The 23,448-nt window shown below is 38.0% G+C and overlaps 1 protein-coding gene across 1 annotated transcript in view; it reads left to right on the top strand.

The window, feature by feature from the left end:
• dnajc1 (DnaJ (Hsp40) homolog, subfamily C, member 1) overlaps positions 1 to 23,448 on the top strand; it is a 180,429-nt gene that overhangs the window by 122,052 nt on the left and 34,929 nt on the right. Inside the window, exon 9 of the mRNA XM_048556105.2 lies at positions 16,956 to 17,075. Coding sequence (XP_048412062.1) covers positions 16,956 to 17,075 — 120 coding nt within the window. The remainder of the gene's footprint in view (positions 1 to 16,955; positions 17,076 to 23,448) is intronic.

Raw genomic sequence — 23,448 nt, 5'->3', positions numbered from 1 at the left:
AGAGTAGTGAGATCACTTGGAAGTGGTGTGCTAATGTTACCCACTGTCTGTAACATGGTTGCAGTGATGCACAGTTGACTTGTTAGACTGCCCAAAGCTTGCCAGCTTGAAGCGTTCTGGTCTTTCACTTCTTTTCTAACATTAACACTGTAATTTGGTATTTTAGGCTGGCAACCAAAGAAGTGTACATTTTTAAAAAAAAAATCCCAAATGGATGGAACAATTGGAAAAGTCAGATTCCAAAATTAATAGATTTAATATGGAGACTACATATATAATATTTTAGGTACTTTAATGATATGGTTAACTCTCAATGTCAGCAAAACAAATAAACTGATCACTGACTTCAGGAAGAAAGGAGGAGAATATGCCCCCATCTACATCAGTGGAGCGGAGATTGAGAGAGTTGAGTGTCAAGTTCCTAGAAGTGACAATAACTGATAAAACTGTCCTGGACGTCCTGTGTAGATGTGATGGTTGAGAAGGCACAACAATGCCACCTCTTCCTTGGGTGGCTTAGGAAATTTGGCATGTCCATAAGGACCATTATCAACCTTACAGATGCACCGTAGAAAGCATACTGTCCAGGTACGTAACAGCCTGGTATGGCAATTGCTGTGCTCAGGATTGTAACATTAGGTGCACAGCCCAGACCACGAACAAGAGCCAACAACAAGTCTTGTTGCAGAAAGGCTGCAAACATCATCAAAGTTCAAGAACAACTTCTTTCCTGCCGTTATTTGATTGATGAATAGACTCTCTGACTTCAAATAATGTTGATTTTGTTAATGTTGATCTTGCTTTGTGCATCTCCCATGTGGTGTAACTCTGTCTAAGCACTCTGATCTGTATGTCCTTGCTATGATCTGGCTGTACTGCTTGCAAACAAAGGTTTTCACTGTACTTAGGTACATGGGACTACAATAAATGAAATAAATCAAATCAAATAATTAAATCACCAAAATATGGTCACACGAGGCTGCATATGTTCTTTTATTAAAGCATACAAATCGTGAGGGGGGGGGGAGAAAAAAAGCTACTTTTCCTAATGCAGTTAGTAAGACTTTTAATATAACAGAAACAAAATTTTTCTGCTTCCCAACCATCTATTACAGTGACTCATGTTTAAAAAAATTATATTCCTACCTCAATACTTCGTTTCTTTTCAAGTGGCCCCTTTCAGTTTATTTTCCATGGGTTGTGAAGACAACTATATTTCTTCTCCAGTTTGTAGGCGTAAAACTTTCTGAATTCTGAGAGCCTAACCCTTCTCATTTTTAAAAATTTGAAGACTTTTATATATGCTGGTCAAAAAGCATTTATGACACTTTAATGATAATTGTTGTTTTTAAATATTTTCTCAGTTTTATTCTGAAGATTTTGAATCCTTGCTGTGTCCTGATTCTATAGCCAGTGAGCACCTCTTATTTCCTTGCCCAGTGCACAGACTCGAAAGCACTGAACTGAACTTTTACTCTTGTTTCTTCTGAAAATAACTGACAATGTTAGTTCTTCTGCTCTGAAGCCAAATTAAAGCTAATGACTTTATTCGGTTGACTCTACCTGGCCACAGAGCTTGGGACATGTGTTGGTGATCTGGCCTAGGAGCAGGACCGAGGCCTACGACTTCTGTCTCTTACCATAAATTCAATGACGTCCTAAGTTCTATCAAATTCTGCAGTGTAAATATCCTATCCATTAACACTGCAGGGGTTTTGTGAAGCACATGATTAGTGTCATATGCATTCTTGGCAATTAGGTATTTAGGCCATTGGCTCCTAAATGACTTTCTGACCCTTTTTTTTCCAAAAGAAACTTTCATAGATCTGACCATAACAGCCCTGCCTCTGTCTCTATTTTAAAATCCAACTTTTGGAAATAATTATATAATACACCTTTTAATCACAAAATCCACAGAAGGTAAAGCTTGATCTGGTGATTTAAATTCAGCCAGTTACTAGGATGCTACTCATTCAAAAGTATAAACCTCTCCAGTTCACAAAATGCCTGTTTTGTTATGTCAGTTATTGGCCCTCGCAGTTCTCTGTAATGAGCGAATAGCACTTGATATCTAATGTTTGTAGGTTTATCCTAACAAATTGCTTGTGTAATCTGCTTCTATGAATTTAATTCGAGTGCAAATACTTGAGACAATTTTGGGTTCTCCCATTAATAAAAGGAAGACACCAAAATGTAATTTTGATGTCCACTTTGTGTGAAGAGGTCTTGAGGCATCTTGTGCTGCTGGCCAACTTGCAAATAAATGCTAACATTTTTAGTTGACTTGTAGGAAAAGCGGTTAATTCCTATAGACATCCAAAATTAAATAACTGCAGGCATGTTGACATTTTAAAGGTATAGCAATATGTTCATAAAAGTCTGTGGAAAAGAAAATTTCAGATTTTTCTTTTAAAGGAAAGATGAGTATTTGGAACATAAGTCATTTGAATGATGGGTTGAATGATAAGCAGCAGCGGGATAAAATAATTCAGAATAAAACAATTGGGGAAAAGTAATTGTAAACAACTTCATATATACCAGTGGAATAAATACTGTTCCCTACATTAAAAACTGAAAGACTTGCAGTTGCTGTAACTCCTCTGAGGAAAGGTCATCGGACCCGAAATGTTAACTCTTTGTTCCTTCACAGATGCTGCTAGACTGCTGAGCTTTTCCAGCAACTTTGTTTTTTGCCCCTGTTGCCTATGTTGTTCTTTTGCAATTTTTGTTTTTTTTAAAATGCTTATTCTTATTGTAACTTTACACACATTGTTAATATATTGCCTACATCAGTTAACTCAGGCTTCCATTGGAACATCAGTTACAGAAGTATGCCATTCAGCCCCTCATGCCTGTTCTGCCATTCAGTGAGATCATGGCTGATCTGTGGCCTAACACTTTTGGGCCATACCAGTTGATACCTATGCATAACAAAATTTATCCATCTGTTGAGGAATGGCTTTCCAGTTAGGTTGTTTGAACTGCTGCCTAAAATAAAGGGTACCATACTTGTGGAACATTGCAACAATTTTAACTTCTTTAAAGAAGTAATGGTTTTGGATGGGAATGTCAGATCAAGAGTAAGCCATTCAATTAGATCAATAACTGATCCGTACCTTAATTCCATCTACCTGCCTACATTTCTCCTTAATGCCCCAGTTAAATAGAAGTTTAGAAATTTTCCAATTGACCTAACCACACCTGCTTTTGGTTCGGGATGGGGGGGGCACATGGCGTTCACACCGTACCTTCTGTATGAAGAAATACTTCCTAACATCACTCGCTGAATAGAGTAAAACAATTGTAAGGTTATATCTTGATGGGGAATCTCTCAAAAGATGAGACACTTTTCCATTTATTCTATCATCATAAGCACCTTTATTTCTGTTATTCCTTTAATCCTGTAAATTTTTGAACTAGTCTGCTATCCATTTCCAATTTTTGCTTTGACCACCTAAAATCAATCTGCTTATTACTATTCCTAGTTCTTAGTGCTCACCGTTAAGAAATACTAAGGTATCCTGTATCCAATTGAATGACTTTGCATTTTATTCCATTGAGCTCCGTCTTACATGGTTTTGACCCTTCATTTAATCAGGCCACTTCACTCTGCAGCATCCTGCTTTCATCTATCACTATTTACTACACTGCCATTTAACTTCAAATACAGTTCTCTCTCTCTTATCCACTAATTTATAAACCTAATAGAATCCTGTGCCCCAAGAGAAATCCCAGGAGTCACATTCTGTCCCCTACCTCCTTAGTCATTTTCTACCCAAGTCAGTAGGTTGCCTCCAAATCCATATGTGCTCATTTATATTAGGTTTTTTTTATGCAGTACTTCATTGAATGCCTTCTGGTTGTGTGCAAAAATAATATCCTTAAGCACTCACTTGTTCATCACGTTACTAACCTTTAAAACAATGTCACTGAAGTTCATTTGTCAATAACTTGCTGTTTGAGAGTGCTTGCTGGCCCTATTCATCTCATGTATTTATCCAGCCTGAATGAGCATTTGGACAGAACAGGTTATAATAATGGCCCCACAATAGATGTTGGAGTAAATAGTGGAGTGTTAATTATCAAAATGAATCAACAATGTTAAAATCTCTGCTGTTAGAGAAGGAGATAGGTTGCAACACAGAACAATACTCTAGTTCTTCAAACAACAAGTTGACAAAATAGATAAATCTCTACCTACACTGTTCATTGATATTTTTCAGCCTGTATTGAAAAAAGACTGTGAACAGCATTAAAAGTGCATGCTAATTTTAATTTTGGAGCGAACAATTGCAACATTCTACGACCAGAATTCAAATATTTAGGTTTAAATGACCTGGTAGCATTTTGCTTTTAGAATGTAAGTGACCATGAGTAGTACAAACTAATACAATTCCATTTTACAGTGTATGTCATTAAACAAAGCCGTCAAAAATATGACGTAGTAAAAACAAGAAATGCGGGAAATGCATAGCAGCTCGTGCAGCACACTTAGAAGGAAAAGCAGCACTGACACTTCAGGTTGAAGAATGGGGTAAAATGAAAGGTTATTGTCTAGAAATGTTCACTGTTACTTTCTTGGTAGCTGCTGTATATCATCAGCATTTGCTTTAATTTAAATTTCAGATATCTTCAGAATTTGCTTTTGTATCAACTTGAGCTGTTCCTTTAGGATAGCATCAATGACATTTTTTGTTACTGCCTAAATTTTTTTCTGTTGACTCTCTCCTCTATAATCTGTCAATAGTTGCCTTAGCATGCAGGCTGTGACTTTGTTTTAAGGCAGCCTCTAGGCCTTCACAATGTAATCTGACTGAAGAGTCATCGAGACTCGAAGTGTTAGCTTGCTGTCTCGCCACAGATGCTGCCTGATCTGCTGTTCTTTCCAGCAATTTTTTTGTTTTCAATAATCTAGCCCAACACTTCACTGAAGTTCTGTGAGTGCCTTGCTTTGTTGTAGATTTCAGGTTTCAGATTTCAGATAAGACAATATTTGCTCAGTTTGCTGGATGCAAAATCTAAACCCTGGATTGCAGAAAGAAAAGCAAAGCAACAAAACATTTTTTCTGATCTAGCCAATACCTATGCCGCAATTAACAGCACCAAAAGCAAATGAATTATGTTCAAGCAAATCGTCAATGTGGTTTGTTTATTTGCATTTCAAAACACATCACTCTCATTATCTATTTGCCATAGGACATTTTTGAATATCTTGAAAGTGTAAAAGGTGGTTTGTAAAGGCAGAACCATTTTGCTTTAATAATTCATGGTTAAATCTCCCTGTTGTGAAATTCTAATTCTTCTGAGAAGAATTCTGTAGCATCTACAGACAGTAAGATGTAAGAGCAGAAGTAGGTGTTAGGAAGGGGAGGTCGAACCTGTCTGATAATTAAAATGAAAACACAAGTGCCCTATCTGTTATGTTAGGGGTAGAGGTCTCCTTTTGTAATAATTAAATCCAGAATACCTGGAGAAGCTCGCCTCACCCAATCTGTTAAAAAGCAGTGGTTAAATGAAAGAAAATCCCTGATGTTCACTTTATAAGCAATAAGTAGCTATTTATTTGTTTAACCCTAACTAAACAAATTAACAGAACTGTTAACATATCAAACAATTCCCTCTTTACTAACTATTCCTTAACTGAATAAAATTCTACAGGTACGTTGATCTAATAAACATGTTCCACTTATATAAACCCAAGTAATAAAAGTAAATTAAAACTCAGACTCTCAAAGTCCATACAGGGGTGTGTCTTCCAGAATGTTCTGCCTTTTCTGCTGTCACTCCAGTCATATATGCCTTTCTTCCATTGATCCTTCTATCAGGGACGTTTTGTCTCCGAATTTTTCTGAGAGGACTTTCAGCTAGAAGTGTTGTGTACTTCTATGAATAGGTAGTGCTTTTTTCAGTGAGCTTAGAGATTTCTGTGAGAAACAAATATTTGCTCTTCAGATGGCAGTTCACTTTCATACTGTTTTCGAAAACCCTCTTCTTATATACTCCCGATGATCAGTCAATTTTCTTATAATAGGATTGGTTGAAGGTTGTCAAAACCATCAGATTTATATTCTGTTGGTTTTCAGCCTCCTAAATTGGTTTAAATTAATTGGCTGATCTTCAAGCTAGTTGCCAAAACATCAAAACGAGCCTATGGTTTCCAATCATACAGCCAATTGACATGTTTCAATTTCAGAATTGTATGTACCTCTTCAGGTGCTTACAGAAACATTTTCATTTAAATCTCCAAGCTTAGAAAAGCACAACACCTCTTAAAAGGGATTACACACGCTTTCCCCCTCCCCCTATCATTTTTACAAACAAATTCTATCTTCCTTCCTTCCAATTTACAAGTACTCTACATAACTTTGCAACATAAGCCATTCAGCCATGCATTGAGAATCGTGACTGATCTGGTAATCCTCAACTCTGCTTTCCTGCCTTATTCTTATATCCCTCGCTTTCCTCCTTACTTAAAAATGTCTGTCTCAGCCTAAACTGTACTGAACATTCCAGCCTTGAAGGCTGAGTGTGGTAAAGAATTTCACAGAATCGTAACCTCCAGAGAAGAAGTTCTCTGACTTTAAATGTGCAACCCCTCAGCAGGAAATGCTGCCTTCTGGTCGTAGACTCTGACAAATCCGTGTAAGTTTCAGTTAGTCAACTTTCATTTTTCTTAATTGCAATGAGTACAAGCTGGTAAAACTCTTCTTAGATACTCCCTCAGACCTACTATCAACCTAGTGAGCCGCCTTTGAACTGCCTCAATACCGGCACATCTTCCCTTAGATAAGGTTGTGGTCTGACTAATGTCTCGTATATTTTTAGTAAGACCTCCCAATTTTTATGCTTCTTTCTGCTTTCCCCATTTGCCTTCCTGATTATCTGTTGAACTTGGATGCTAGCTTCTTCTGTGATTCATGGATGAGGACTCACAAAGTCCTCTTCTGTAGCTTTCTGGAATCTTTCACCATTTAAATAATCTGACTTTTCCCCCACATTATATTCTGTATGCCAATCTTTACCTGCTTGTTTAATCTGTGTTTATTTGTCTGCAGATTCTGTGCTATCCTCACACTTGCCTTTGCACTTTTTTAATCATCTACAGATTTGGCCACAGGACTGTCTCCTGAGGAAAGCTGAGTAGTTTGTTGGAACTTAGAGTGAGAGGTGACCCCATTTACTTACCTAATCCAAACCATGTTAATACATTGTAAATAATTGTAACCCAAACACTGGTACTTGTGGCACTCCATTAATTATAGAATGGATCAATCTTCTATTTGTTAGCCAATCCTCTATCCGTGCTAATGTTACAGAGAAATTGAAGGTCAAACCCTTCTGATAATTAACCTGAAATACCAGCCCCCAATCTGTTATGGCAGGAGTAGAGATTCCCTTCTTCTAATTAAACCCGAAACACCCAGAGAAGCTTGCCTTGCCTGTCATAATCCATTAAAAGAGGAGTTAAATGAAGGGGTTCCCTGATAGTCACTTTATAAGCAACAAGTAACTATTTATTTATTTATTTATTTAACCCTAATAGTGAACAAATTAACAGAACTATGAACAAACTGAACAATTCCTCTCTCCAACTACAAATTATTTCCTAATAAAGCAAGATTCCAATCGTATGCTATTTCAATAAATGCAAATCCTACATATAAATCTAAGTAAAAAGAAAACAAATTAAAACTTAGTCTTTCAAAGTTCACACCAACTGTGACTTCTGGAACACTTTGCTTCCTCCACAGTCTCTCCAGCCTTTCTTCTGATCTTGTTGTCAAGGATGTTTTCTCTGTAATGTCTTCTGTGAGGACTTCTGGCTAGAAGTGCCATGGTACCTTTGGTTTTTTTTTAAGAGCTTAATGATTTTGTTTGAGAGCTAGGTTTTTCAGATGGTGGATTTGCTTTTGCTTCAGATGGCAGTTGGCTTACACCCTGATTTTTTTTTTTCAAAACCCCTCTTCTTCTATATCCCCAATGACACATCATTTTCTTATATGATTGGTTTCAGATTGTCAAAACCATCAGTTTTAAATTTAGTTGGCTTTCAGTTGCTGAGTGCTTGATTTAAATTAATTGGCTGAGGCTCGCTTGTTGCCAAAACATCAAAACAAGACTGCTGATTTGCCTGCCAACTGTAAGGCCTTTGTTACCCTAGTTTCAATTTGCGGCTCTCTGTACAATACTTGCAAACTTCTAAGCACAGTCTTTTAAAGGAACCACGCACTGCTTTAACCCACTATCATTTTTATAAACAAAATCTAACTTCCTGCCTTCAAGTTCATGAGTATTCTACACAACTTTCTAATGCGAATGTACTACCTATAACTCCATGCACTTGTATTTTATTAAGTAGCCTAATGTGTGGTTCCTCATAAAACACCTGAAAATCCAAATATCTATTACATCCACTGCTCCCCCTTTTATCTATCCTGCTCGTTACCACCTCAAAGAATTCTAGTTAACTTGTCCAACATGATTTCCCCTTTGTAAAGCCGTGCTGACTCTGCTTGACCGTATTATGTAATTCTAAATGCTCTTCTATTACATGCTTTATAATAGACTAACATTTTTCCCAAATACAGACATTAATCTAACTGGATTTTTTTTTGTTGTCTTCCCTTTTTAAATAAAGGCATTATATTGGCAGTTTTGCAATCATATATGACTTATCCAGAATCTGTTGATTCTTTGAAAATGAATGCCAATGCATTTAGTAATTCTCTAGCTGCTTCCTTTTTAATATACTAGAATGTATCCCATCAGGTCCAGGGTACTTTTCAATCTTTAGCCCCATTAATTTCCCTAGCACTTTTACCCTGGCGATAGTTGTATTTCCTCTCATAGAGTTATACAGCATGGAAGCAGACCCTTTGGTCCAACTCGTCCATGCTTCTCTTATTTTCCAAATTAAACCAGTCCCATTTGCCTGCATTTGGCCCATATCACTGAAACCTTTCCTGTCCAGGTACCTATTCAATGTTTGTAACTATACCTGCATCTAACACTTCTTCTGACAATTCATTCCACATACGAACGGCCATTTGTGTGAAGAGGTTGCCCTTTAGGTCCGTTCTAAATCTTTCTCCTTACCTTAAAAATATACCCCCTAGTTTTGAACTCCCTCATCTAAGGGAAAAGACCTGTGGGTTGGCATGGCGGGAAGCATTGCTGCCAGGGATCCGGGTTTGATTCCAGCTGTGGCTGACTTCCTGTGTGGCGTTTGCACATTCTCCCTGTGCCTGTGTGGGTTTCCTGCCACAGTCTAATGATATGCAGGTTTGGTGGATTGGCCATGCTGAATTGCCCTACAGTATCTATAAATGTGGGGTTATGGGGATAGGGTGTGATGGTTTTCCGAGGGTCAATGGGCCAAAAGGCGCCTCTTTGCACTGGAGGAATTCTATGATTCACCTTATTTTTACTCTTCATGATTTTACAAACTTCTGTAAAGTCACCACCCAACCTCCTACACACGAGTGAAAAAATGCCCCTGCCTGTGCTTATACCTCAAACCTTCCAGTCCTGGCAACAGCCTGGTAATTTTTTTTTCTGAACCCTCTCCAATCCTACCAAAAGCGGCTTTACCAACGACCTGTACAACTTCAGCGTAACAGCCCAACTCCCATACTCTGGTCTGCGTAATGAAGGCAAGTACAGTAAATGCCTTCTTAACCATCCTGTCTACATGTGACACAACTTTCAAAGAACCATGTACCTGAACCTCTAGGTCTCTATTTGACAACACTAGACAGTGCCCCACCATTAATGGTATAAACTTAGATAAATATGAGGTGCTGCATTTTGGAAAAGCAATTCGGGGCAGGACTTAAGGTATAAGGTCCTGAGGGGTGTGGCTGAACAAAGAGACCTTGGAGTGCAGGTTCATAGTTCCTTGAAAGTGAAGTTGCATATAGACAGGCTAGTGAAGAAGGCGTTTGATATGTTTGCTTGTATTGGTCGGTGTATTGAGTATCGGAATTGGCAGGTTACATTGTGGCTGTACATTGGTTAGGCCACCATTGGAATACTGTGTGCACACCTGGTCTCCATGCTATAGGAAGGATGTTATGAAACTTGAAAGGGTTCAGGAAAGATTTACAAGGATGTTGGCAGGGTTGGAGGGTTTGAGCTGTAGGGTGAGGCTGAATAAGCTGGAGGTAATTTCAGAGGCTGAGGAGCGACCTTTATAGACGACACAAAATCATGAGGGACATAGATTGACAAGGTCTTTTGCCCAGGAAGGGGGGAGTCCAACACTAGAGGCATAAAAGGGACCTAAGGGGTGATTTTTTTTTCATGCAGGGAGTGGCGTTTGTATGAATGAGCTGCCAGAGGAACTGGTGGAGGCTGGCACAGTTAGAACATTTACAAGACATGGGTATATGACTAGGAAGGATATGAGGGATATGGGTCAAATGCTGGGAAATGGGACTAGATTCATCTAGAATACCTGGTCGGCTGGACAAGTTAGACCGAAGAGTCTGCTTCCATGCTGTACATCACTTTGACTGTCTAAATCCTACCCTTCTTTGTTTTACCAAAATGGAATACCTCACATTTACCCAAATTAAACTCCATCTGCCACTCCTCAGCCCATTGACCCAATTCATCAAGATCCCTTTGTAATCTTAGATAACTTCTTCGCTGTTGACTATATCATCAATTTTGGTGTCATCCTCAAACTAACATACCATATCTCTGTAAATTCTCATCCAAATCATATATAAATAACAAACAAATCTGGACCCAGCACTGAGCCCTGTTGCACACTGCTGGACATAGGCCTCTGTTCTAAAAAACAATCCTTCACCAACACCCTCTAATTTTGTCTCCAATTAGCAAGCTCACCTTGAATCCCATGTGATCTAACTTTACTAATCAGTCTACCAAGTGGAACCTTGTGAAAGGCGTTACTAAGGTCCATGTAGACAATGTCATCCCAAAGCCATGCTGGCTATCCCAGATCCAAATGTATATAATTCCTATTCTTCAGAATTCCCTCCCACCGCTGACATAAGATTCACAGGCCTACAGTTTCCAAGCTTCTCCTCATAGCTATCCTTAACTAAAGGTGCAACATTAGCCACCCTGTAATCCTTCAGCACCTCACCCATGGCTGTAGATGAAGCAGTATTTCTGCTAGGAGGGCCTCATCATTTCGTCCTCAGCTTCCCATAATGTCCAGGGATAAATTCTGCACCTTGATTATTAAATACTTTAGGAATACTATTAGTGTCTCCTGCTGAGAATATTGCAGAGTATTTAACTCTTTGCCATTTCTTGGTTCCCCAATATTATTTCCCCAGCCTCATGTCATTTTCACTTTGGCTTTTCTCTTCCTTTTTATATATTAAAAAGAAGCTCTTTCATTTTATCTTGATATTTCTTGCAAGTTTACCCTCCCATTTATTTTTTTCCTCTGATTTTGTTCTTGTTTTTAAATCTTTCCCAATCCTCTGGGTTTACCACAAAGCATTTTGAAATGTATTTTTATTCTTTCAATTTGATGCTACATTCAACTTCCCTGGCTAGCAATGTTTGGCTTATCCCCTCTTAGAATCCTCCTTATTTTCTTAAACATCTGCCATTGTTCCTCAACCATCTTTGCTGCTAAATGCCTTTCCCAGTTTACTGCAGCTAGCTGTGGCATATTCTTTGTAATTGCGTTATTTAAGTTTTTAGCACAATTGTTTCCAACCCATGTTCCCCTCTCTAACTGAATGCTATATTCTACCATGTTATGATCACTGTTTTCTGTTTTTTTTTACTCTGGCAGTGTTTATTAAACCTGCCTCATTAAAGATCACAGAACAAAAAGAGCCTGATCCCTGGCTTGATCCACAGCTAATTTTTCTAGGAAAATGTCCCAAATAAACATGAATTCTTCCTGCTGTCTATTTTTGCCAATCTGACCATCCTAACCTACATGAAGTTTAAAGTCACCTGTGATCAATATATACAGCCTTGTCTCTGTCCCATCATATAGCTACTGTTTGCGTTGGGGGTTCTATAAACTACTCCTACCTTTGTCCATCCGTTTTTGTTGCTTGCCTTCGTCCGCATGGACTCTGTGTCTTCCCATCCAAGATAATGTTTTGCTGATGTTCTAGACTCCCAAGTGCTGAAGTGGTTATGTGAGATTCTGCATTGAGTGCACGTGAGGGAGGAATTACAGCAGAGCTGAAACCCATAATGAGTGCAGAAAACATATACCAGGATGTTGCTTGGACTGGAAGTTTTGAGTTATAAAGACAGGCTGGATAGGCTGGGACTTTCCCCTCTGGAGCGTTGGAGGCTGGTGGCTGATGTTTATAGAGGTTTATAAAATCATGAGAGGCATAGATAAGGTAAATAGACAAGGATAGAAGAATCCAAAATTAGAGGAATAGGTTTAAGATGAGACAGGAAAGATTTAAAGAAGTTTAACTGTTCTGAGCACAGATGCTGCCAGATCTGCTGAGCTTTTGAAGCAATTTCTGTTTTTGTTTCTGATTTCTATCCTCTGCGGTTCTTACATTTTTTTAAATTTAAGAGTTGAAAGGGACTTGAGGGGCAACTTTTTCATGCAGAATGTGGTACCTGTATGGAATGAACTGCCAGAGGAAGTGGTAGAGGATAGTACAACTACGGTATTTAAAACATTTAGAAACATACATGAATTGGAAGTGTTTTGCAGGATATCGACAAAATACAGGAAAATTGCACTAGTTAAGTTTGGGATCCCTGATTGCATGGACAAGTCGGACTGAAGGGTCTGTTCCCATGCTGTATGACAATGTGTACGGTAGAGAATGCTGGCTTGTAATCGGGAGTAGAAAGAAAATCTAATTTTTCATTTGCAGTAACAAAGTGTAGAGCTGGATGAACACAGGAGGCCAAGCAGCATCTTAAAGATCAGGAAAGCTGATGTTTCGGGCCTAGGATCTAGTGTCTGCTGTGTTCATCCGGCTCTACATCTTATGTAGGATTCTGCAGCATATGCAGTTTCTATTGTCTCTAATTTTTCATTTAACTTTGTCACTCCCAGATTCTAAATCATTTTTAAAACCAGTATATTCATTTCAGTTTAGGTATGGAAAACAGCATGGTTCTGTTTTGCATAGAGAGAATTGGTGTTAGTGATTATCCTGCAATTTGATATACTTTTTCAAATAACCAGATTGTTCAAATTATTAGCAGCCTCCCACAGAAGGTACAGTGGGCGTGCTATATATTTTAGTCTTAATGAATTTCTGCTTATTTAGTTGAACATGTACAGTAACTAACAGATTTTTGGTTGACAGCTGCTGCAGAAAATATTATGATCAGTTTTACTTTTATCCTTTAATATTCCAAAATTTTGCTTCAAATCAATTTTTAAGGCTTATTGGGATTCCCTGAAACTGCAGGTATATGAATGAAGTCTTGGTTTTGTTAAGTAAAATTGATCCTTTGAGGGCCAAATTTAATTCAAAACTTGCAGTACATAAGCTTCTACCTGCCTGACAGGTTTAAAAGTCAAATACTTCAGTAAGGTTTTCAAAAAAGGGGCATGTTGTGTTGTCTGAGAAACTAGTATGCTTTAGTTAAATCAAGTTTAATAGTTCTTCCTTTATGTATCATTCCATAAAACTAAATAATTAATGGTATGCACAGTTTATCAAAATAGTTTAAAATAAAGTTTTTTTCAAATCGACTAAACAGTAGTTTCTATATATCTCTTACAAAATATTTTCAATAGAAGTAGTTTACCAGACCTTTGCAGTACATAAAGCAAAACCATGCTGCTTTTATTAATTGGTGTTTTATTTTAATTGCCTAAATGCAATAAGTAATGCCTTTTAATATGGTGAAGCATTTGTAGTGAATGTAAATCTAGCCTCCATCCGTGCAGAGATTGCATTCTGGAAACATTTAATTGGGTTTAGGTCACATAGCTGAGCAGGCTACTGTCGTATTAGAATGCAGACATTGTACAGTAATGACAGCTGTCTCCTCGCCATGTGGCATCTGCCATTACTTTGATGTACTGCAGGGATGGATTTTTTTGGGTCTTGGTTCCCAAAGAAATTGGGAATTGCCTAGTTTTCAACAACAAAACAGCATACTTATGCTTCCATTTAACTGTATTAGCTGAGCTTGATTCAGTGTTAAATCAGGGTGAATTTACTCATGCAATTAACACCTTAAACTTATTTAACTCCTGATTTTAAGGAATTTGTGCTGTAGTATTCATTCATTCTGTCTGGAGACACTGTTGGCTGTTTTTGTGGAATTTTTAATTAATCACTTAGGATGGATTGCAGCCATAATGGCTGAGCAGCGCATTGTGTCTGTCCTTGGTTAACTTGTTACTTGGTAATTTGTGATTTTAAATAACCTCCTCAGTATGTCGCAACAATCTGGATGTATTTTTGCGAGCATTTTTTACAATGTAAGGGAAATGGATGGTGAATCTCTTAAGGAATAAATTAGAAGAGAAGGTGTGTGGAGTTTCTTTTATGGAAAATCATTCCAAAATCCTAGTTAAATTGCACTGTTTGTTATGATCCATTCCAAGAATGTAATGAAAGCATGGACTGTTGCTTTAACAAATCTATTTAAATAGTGGTGTTAGCAGTAATTTGCTTCAATTTAATTTAAAGCATTCAAGATCTGTCTTGATGTAGTGCAAATATAACTTGTTCTGGTGGAAGGCCTGTGTAGTTTGACACTATTGTTCTGGTTCTGTTTGATATATTAATTAATAATCCTGAAATGGCACTTGAATTGGAATCTTTTAATTAGATTTAATATTATAAAACTAATGCCCTGCATGGTATTTGAAATTTATTCCCCATTGATTGATGTTGATGACACTATGGTAATGGTAATATTTACTGAAATATTTAAATTTGTTATAATTAGAATTCAAAAAATACCGATGTGGCATTTGTGGTAGCGTACATTGGTTTAAGCATGCTTTATTTTGGTAGAAATAATGTAGTAGTACATCCATTTAAAACACCTACTATTGTTTTTTAGGTGTGGTAAGAGTAATATAATCTATAATTGAAGATTGCAAAACTTATTTGTATTTCAGTAGGTAAAGATCCATAGTCTGAGAATCATTTCAATTGTTACATTGCTGCAACTGCCTGAAAAGAAACTAATTGATCAATTTATATCAGATTTTAATTAAAATACTTTTGACTGTTTTTCAACTAAGAATTGATGTACTGAGATCTTTGATTACAGCAGAAACTCTTATTAAACTTGATGGTTGTTTAAACCTACTGTTAATAACTAACTTAAAATTTAGCTGTTATAAACATGTCTGAAATCCGGCTCGACTATGGGCCCATTTTGCATTGAGCGCATGCTGGAATGTAATTTGATACTGTGAGATACGACCTGAGTTTGGGAAGGTGAGTTGCAAACGTTACAGATTGAATCCAGTTCATATCAATACAATCCAAGTAAGGGGAGCAGCAGGGGTTAACCTGATCACGCCATTTAATTAAATGGAATTAGTGCAAGAGTTTTTTTTATTAAAGTATTGTAGCTATTTTTAAAATATCAATGCATTGCTGTAGAATGATTTGAACCCTGGAGAATTCCTCTGGTCAAAATTTTGTTTAAATCTGATTGTCGCAGTCTTCTAATGGCTTTGAGAGCTGCGTAATTTGTGCACCAGTACTTCAGTTCTTAATATTTTTTTCTCAAATTTGAATATTCTGGTAATGCATTTACAGTTTATTTTTGGGCTCACTTACAAACTGTTGAAAACTATTATTGCACTTCTACTGGTTTAAAAAAATCATGGTTCATCATCTTGCTTCTATTATGATCTCTTGCCTGTTCATCTCCTCAATTTAAATAAATGTAGTGTAGGCAGTTTTATAATGAGGCATTCATGATTCTAACTGTACACTGTTATAATTATTGTATCCAGGAGGGCTTTTCAGAATCTTATCTCCATTACTCATTTACAAATTTTGAAATAATATTTTATAAGTCGTTTAGAATGACTCTTATATTGATACAAAAATCTTTGTCCATGTTTCATGCTGTCAACCTGGAAAGTTATTGAATTCTGTTTTATTTTTAAAAATGCATTAATTTTTTTGTGTAATTTAGAATGCAAAGTTCAACATTCTGAAAATACTAAATGGGAACTTATTTGAGGGGGAAAGGCTTTAAATATGGAGCAAAAAGTGAAAGAGCAAAAATATTGAGCACATTTTTAGCAATTGTTCACTGGATTTAAGTGGCAGGTCATATTTATGCCTACTTATCTGCTTCAAGGAACATTCTTCACAGCCGCAGTACAGAAACCACTAAATAACAGTTTGCTTTGCAAATTAATGCAAATAGCTAGACCTGTCGAGAAGCCCTTTACAGGGCAGTGTGCTTTGATTATGACTGAAGTTGCCATTTGGACATGGTGAAAGGAGCATGTAAGAACCATTGATTAGGGGCAGCAGCGAAAAAGTCAGGAAGGCCCTGTTAAGCTTGCAGTGCAGCAGGCGGATGTCAATGTGGTTTGAACACAGTGGGAGAATGACATGGAGGATTAGTGTCAGCAAGAGGCTTTGTGGTAGCTGTGGAGATGGTCCCTAGGGTCACTCACCTCTGTGACTGCACTCTGCACCGACGGCTTAGTAATACAAACCCCATGATGCATGGTTGTTCATTACTGGGGTCAGAGATTACTTTATATAAAGTATTTATATCTTCAGGGTTTTTTCTTTAAACATTCTGTGATGTTTCATGATGTGTTTTTTTTTAAAAAAGCCACAAACTGCACATGACTTACCAAGTTTAAGTATTTTTGTGTAATATTGATTTGAAACTTATTATTGTAACTAGGAATTTGTTTTGTAAATTAAGTATTATTTAGAGAGAGATTCTATATCCTTTTTTTGTCAAACTCTGTTTCATTCATTTTATATGACACATTCCTCTTGCTTTTTTGTGCATTGCATCAGGCCCCTGAGTGGACAGAAGAGGACCTCCGCCAGCTGACAAGAAGTATGGTTAAGTTCCCAGGGGGCACTCCAGGTCGATGGGAAAAGATTGCTCACGAATTGGGTCGATCAGTGGCAGATGTGAGTCACTTGGATTTGCATTGTATATTGAGTGACAAAACTGAACAAGACAGGCAGTGTAAGGGCAGCGTATATAGGGTTAGACACTGTTTGAAAAATACTGAAGTTCTTTTAGGACCTGGAAGTGAACCATTAACTAACTAAGCAAGAAGCAGACGTGGAGGTGTTCCAATCACTGAATCAACAGCTGTAATTGATCAGTTGTACAGGATCCTGCTACTTGGTGGTTTGAGCTACCGTAATGTGATCACAGGAAGACAATACCACAGTACAAAGCTATGCAGTGAGCCTCTTTTGAGTTGTGAAAGCATATTTCTGTTGGGTTAAGAAGGCAATTTATATTTTAAAGCATCCAGACAGAATACTACATCACAGATTGATTGACAAAATTCAATGGATGATTCTGATTGTGAATTATTAGCAGATGTGGAGGCATAAATTCGATTTTTAAGTAAAGAATGCATAAATCTAATAATCAAAATTATTTATTGATATGTTTTTACTTTTTGAGTTTTATAAAAAAATGTATGGGAACCAAGGATTCAAATTGTTTGTTCTTTCAGAAGCTGAGCCATTCAGTGTATTTAGTTCAGTAAAACAACCAATTTAAAAGCTGACGAATCAAGAGTTACAGATTCGCAATTGTGTCATACACCTAAAATGCTTTGTGAGAATGTGAGACTCCTCTGTTGGGATTTCCTTAATTTTGTTTGAAAGAAAACTTGTATTTAATTGCTAAGTCAATGCTTCCCTGTTCCTGCACATAGATTATAAACTTTAAGGCTTATAGCAGATCCAATGCAAAAGTAAAAATTGCTCTTTTCTGATTTTCCATTGATACTGCTTTGTAGTTTGTTGGTGAGACAGTAGTCTTTACATAGTCTTTGAAATTTGTATTCTGCAATTTTAAAAATGAGGCATTAGAATTGAGAAAAGGAAGTTGTTTCAGTTATGGAATAACCTTGCCCAAAGCAGCTGCCACACAGATATTGTCAATTTATCTATGCTAAATTTAATATATTATAATTAATGAATTGCTAACAAAAGTATTCATTTCTAAGCAAATTTTGTTCAAATTATAAAATATAAAAATTATTTTAAAAAGTTGCTCGGTTGGAGAATGTTTCATGAAAAAGAAGGGACTGTTGCACTTTTTTTAATAGGTCTCTTTTTAAAAGATGCTACTTGTATTTTCCCCAACTTCCTTGTCTGTTAACTTGTACTTCTTTGCATTTAAACAGTGTAGCTTTCACACTTTTATTTTGTGACTGACTCATACACAGTTGAAACATACATGGATGAATTATCTCCATTACTGGTTTTACTTTTTAAAAAGTAAAGTTTGGGAGAGCACTAAGCAATGATTTATGTGTTTCTAGAAAATGTATCAGTGCTGTATCATGGTCAAGAGGAAGAAGAAGGCTTATGTTAGGATGAGATGTGAAGGCTCAGTTAGGGCACTTGAGGGCTACGAGGTAGCCAGGAAAGACCTAAAGAGAGAGCTCAGAAGAGCCAGGAGGGGACATGAGAAGTTGTTGGTGGATAGGATCAGGGTAAACCCTAAGGCTTTCTACAGATATTTAAGGAATAAAAGAATGATGAAAGTAAGATTAGGGCCAATCAAGGATAGTAGTGGGAAGTTGTGTGTGGAGTCAGATGAGATAGGGGAAGCGCTAAATGAATATTTTTCAACAGTATTCACTCTAGAAAACGACAATGTTGTCGAGGAGAATACTGAGATACAGGCTACTAGACTAGGTGGGATTGAGGTTCACACGGAAAAGGTATTAGAAATCCTTCAGAGGGTGAAGATAGATAAGTCCCCTGGGCCGGATGGGATTTATCCACGGATCCTCTGCGAAGCCAGGGAGGAGATTGCCACGCCTTTGGCATTGATCTTTAACTCGTCATTGTCTACAGGAATAGTGCCAGATGACTGGAGGATAGCAAATGTGGTTCCCCTGTTCAAGAAGGGGAGTAGAGACAACCTTGGTAATTATAGACCAGTGAGCCTTTCCTCAGTTGTTGGTAAAGTGTTAGAAAAGGTTATAAGGGATAGGATTTAGAATAATCTAGAAAAGAATAATTTGATTAGGGATAGTCAGCACGGTTTTGTGAAGGGAAGGTCGTGCCTCACAAACCTTATTGAGTTCTTTGAGAAGGTGACGAAACAGGTAGATGAGAGTAAACCGGTTGATGTGGTGTATATGGATTTCAGCAAGGCGTTCGATAAGGTTCCCCACAATAGGCTATTGTGCAAAATGCGGAGGAATGGAATTGTGGGAGATATAGCAGTTTGGATCGGACATTGGCTTGCTGAAAGAAGACAAAGGGTGGTAGTTGATGGGAAATGTTCATCCTGGAGACCAGTTACTAGTGGTGTACCACAAGGGTTCGGTGTTGGGTCCATTGCTGTTTGTCATTTTTATAAATGACCTGGATGAGGGCATAGAAGGACGGGTTAGTAAATTTGCAGATGACACTAGGGCTGGTGGAGTTGTGGACAGTGACAAAGGATGCTGTAGGTTGCAGAGAGACATAGATAAGGTGCAGAGCTGGGCTGAGAGCTGGCAAATGGAGTTTAATGCAGACAAGTGTGAGGTGATGCACTTTGGTAGGAGTAACCAGAAGGCAAAGTACAGGGCTAATGGTAAGATTCTTAGTAGTGTAGATGAGCAGAGAGATCTCTGTGTCCATGTACACAGATCCTTGAAAGTTGCCACCCAGGTTGACAGGGCTGTTAAGAAGGCATACAGTGTTTTAGCTTTTATTAATAGAGGGATCGAGTTCCGGAACCAAGAGGTTATGGTGAAGCTGTACAAAACTCTGGTGCGGCCGCACTTGGAGTATTGTGTACAGTTCTGGTCACCGCATTAAAAGAAGGATGTGGAAGCTTTGGAAAGGGTGCAGAGGAGATTTACTAGGATGTTGCCTGTTATGGAGCGAAGGGCTTATGAGGAAAGGCTGAGGGACTTGAGGCTGTTTTCATTAGAGAGAAGGTGGTTGAGAGGTGACTTAATTGAAACATATAAAATAATCAGAGGGTTAGATAGGGTGGATAGGGAGAGCCTTTTTCCTAGGATGGTGACGGCGAGCACGAAGGGGCATAGCTTTAAATTGAGGGGTGAAAGATATAGGACAGATGTCAGAGGTAGTTTCTTTACTCAGAGTAGTAAGGGAATGGAACGCTTTACCTGCAATGGTAGTATATTCGCCAACTTTAGGTACATTTAAGTCGTCATTGGACAAGCATATGGACGTACATGGAATAATGTAGGTTAGATGGGCTTAAGATCGGTATGACAGGTCGGCACAACATCAAGAGCCGAAGGGCCTGTACTGTGCTGTAATGTTCTATGTTCATTGAGATATACTTTTCAAAAATATTTTCTTTTCTCCTGAAAACGTTGAAATTATGTTGTGCTATGATTCTGTGGCATAGCTGACCCAAAAGCACCTTGGTCAGATTGAATGCATGGCCACCAATAGTGTGGAATTAAAATTGGGGATGTTTTAGAGGTTTTTTTGAATGTTTTTGAATACCAAGATAAGAGTTTTAAATTTGAGTTGATGCTTAACTAGAAGTCACTGTTGATCAGTGACTACGTGACTCATCGGTGAATAGTTATGACATGAGAGCAGGAGTAGGCTATCCTCCGTAGTGAGTCTATTGCACCATTCAATAAGATCATATAGATCTTCTAGAGACCTAAACTTGACATCCTGCCAAATGCACCCTGTCCCAACACCACTTTAATTGTCTTGATTCCTTCCAGATCAAAAATCTGTCATTGACTTGAATACATTCAAAGTTCCAACGTTTACTGTCCTTTATGGAAGAGAATTTTAAAGATTAACAGAACCAATCAGAGAAGAAATCCTCTTCATCTTTATCTTAAATGGGAGATCTCTTATTCTAGATTCACCTACCTGATAATACGTTTTTCAGCATCTAATCTATCAAGCGTCAGAATATTATGTTTCAGTGAGATCACCTGTATTTGGTGCAATGAACTGCAGTGAGTATGTGCCCAACCCTTCCTCATTTGACGTCATCCCGTCACTCTGAGCATCAGCCTACGAAACCTACTTTCAGCTGCCTCCAATGCAAACATACTTGTCATGTCAGGAGATCAAAACATGCAAATTTCTTAGAGTTTGACAGGACAGATGCAAGAAGGATGTTAAGGGTATAAAACCAGGAGACAAAATGTAATATGAGGGAGGCCATTTAGGACTGAAATGAAAGGAATTTCTTCACTCAGGATGTGAATCTTTGTAATTCCCTAGACCTGATGTCTATGGAAGCTAAGTAATTGAGAATATTCAAGATGCAGAGAGATAGATTTCTAGCTATTAAAGACATTATGGACTAAGGGATTAGTGTGGAAATTTAATGTTATGATAAAAGATCAGCCATGGTCTGGTTAACTGGTGGTGCAAGGTTGAGGGATCATAGCTATACAAAAGCCTGGTTCGGCCACCATCTGGAGTATTGTGACCAATTCTGGTCACCTCATTGCAGGAAAGATGTGGAAGTGTTGGAAAAGGTGCAGAGGAGATTTACCAGGATGTTGCCTGGAATGGAGGGAAAGTCTTATGAGAAAAGGTTGAGAGAGCTAGGGTTTTTCTCTTTAGAACAACGAAGGATGAGAGGTGACTTGATAGAGGTATACAAAATGATCAGAGGTATAGATAGAGTGGACAGCCAGAGAGTTTTTCCTAGGGTGGAGGTAGCTATTATGAGGAGACATAGTTTTAAAGTGAGTGGAGGTAGATATCGGGGAAATGTCAGAGGTAGGTTCTTTACTCAGAGCGGTCGGGGCATAGAATGCATTGCTGGAAAGGGTAGTGGAGTCAGCCTCAGGGGCATTTAAATGGCTATTAGATAGGCATATGGAAGATAGTATAAGGTAGGGGTGGAGATTAGATAGACCTTAGGATTAGGGGAAAAGTTCGGCACATCATTATAGGCTGAAGAGCCTGTACTGTGCTGTCGTGTTCTATGTTCTCCTGCTATTTGCTAGTTTCTTTGTAAAACCACGCAGTATTTGAAGTTTGGTCTCACTAATATACATTTCAATTGTAGCAAGACTTTCCTATTTGCATATATTATCCCCTTCGTTTACAGAAAAGGCCAGCAATCCATTTGCTTTTCAAATTAAGTGCGGTACCTGCATGGTAACCTTCCATGATTCATGTACAAGGACGTACCCTCTGTATCACAGCGTTTTTTACTCTCTCCGTAAATAGTCTTTTGCTTTCTACCTCTCCAACCAAAGTAGGTAACTTCTCACATTTCTACATTATATTGCATCTGCAGATTGTGAAATTTGAGCTCAAATGAAATCTGGAATCAAAAGTTCGCCTGAAGGTGATGACGTAACCACTGATTATTATAAAAACCCATCTGGTTCAATAATGTTCTTTAGAAGACAAAACGCACCATATTACCTTGTTTGACCTAATTCTGTTTCTATGCCCTCAGTGGTTGACTTTTAACTTCTCTCTGGTTGTAGATGGCAATAAATGCTGGCCTAGCCAGTGTGTCCATATCTGATGAACAAATAATAAAAAAAAACATTTTCTTAACCTAAAGATATTGTTTTGCAGAACCTTTGTATCCTCCCAACAGCTTGCTTATCTTTTTTGCATTGGATCCTGATTCTTGAAAGATCTGAGGTTTTGACTGTAAGAAATAGGAACAAGAGTAGGCTGTTCAGCCCTCAAGCTTGCTCTGCCATTCAGTAGATCATGGCTAATCCAACACTCTTCAGGTCTACTTTCCTGCCCTATCCCCATATCCCTATATTCTCTCTCTGATCGAGGCTCTATCTATCTCAGTCTTAAGTATACACAAAGATTCTTCCCCACATCTGTCTGCAGTAAGGAGTTCCAAAGACTCTTAGCCCTTTGAGAGAAGAAATTCCTCCTCATTCTCAGTTTTAAATTGGCACCTAAATAATCTGAAACTATGCTTCTGGTCCTAGACTTGCCTGTGAGGGAGAACCTCCTCTTAGAATTTACCTTATCAAGCCCCTTAAAAAAAATTCTATGTTTCAATGAGATCACACCTCATTCTTAAAACCAGTGAGTTGAGTCCCAGCCTGTTTAGCCTTTGCTTAAAAGATAATCCGTCCACACCCGGGATCATCCTAGTGAATCTTCTCTGAACTCCTGCCAATGAAATTATATCTTTCCTTACGTAAGACAGGGACAGAACTGCTCCCCAGACGTGGTCTCACCAGCACCTTGTACAGCTATAGCATGACTTCTCTACTTTAATACTTGAATCCCCTTGAAATAGGAGCCAGCATTCCATTAACCTTTCTGATTACCTGCTGCATGTGTGTGCTAGCTTTATGTCTTGTGC

The sequence above is a fragment of the Stegostoma tigrinum genome, chromosome 2 (genome assembly GCF_030684315.1).
Source record: "Stegostoma tigrinum isolate sSteTig4 chromosome 2, sSteTig4.hap1, whole genome shotgun sequence".
NCBI classification, from domain to species: Eukaryota; Metazoa; Chordata; class Chondrichthyes; order Orectolobiformes; family Stegostomatidae; genus Stegostoma; species Stegostoma tigrinum.
This window is presented reverse-complemented; position numbering and strand designations above follow the sequence as displayed.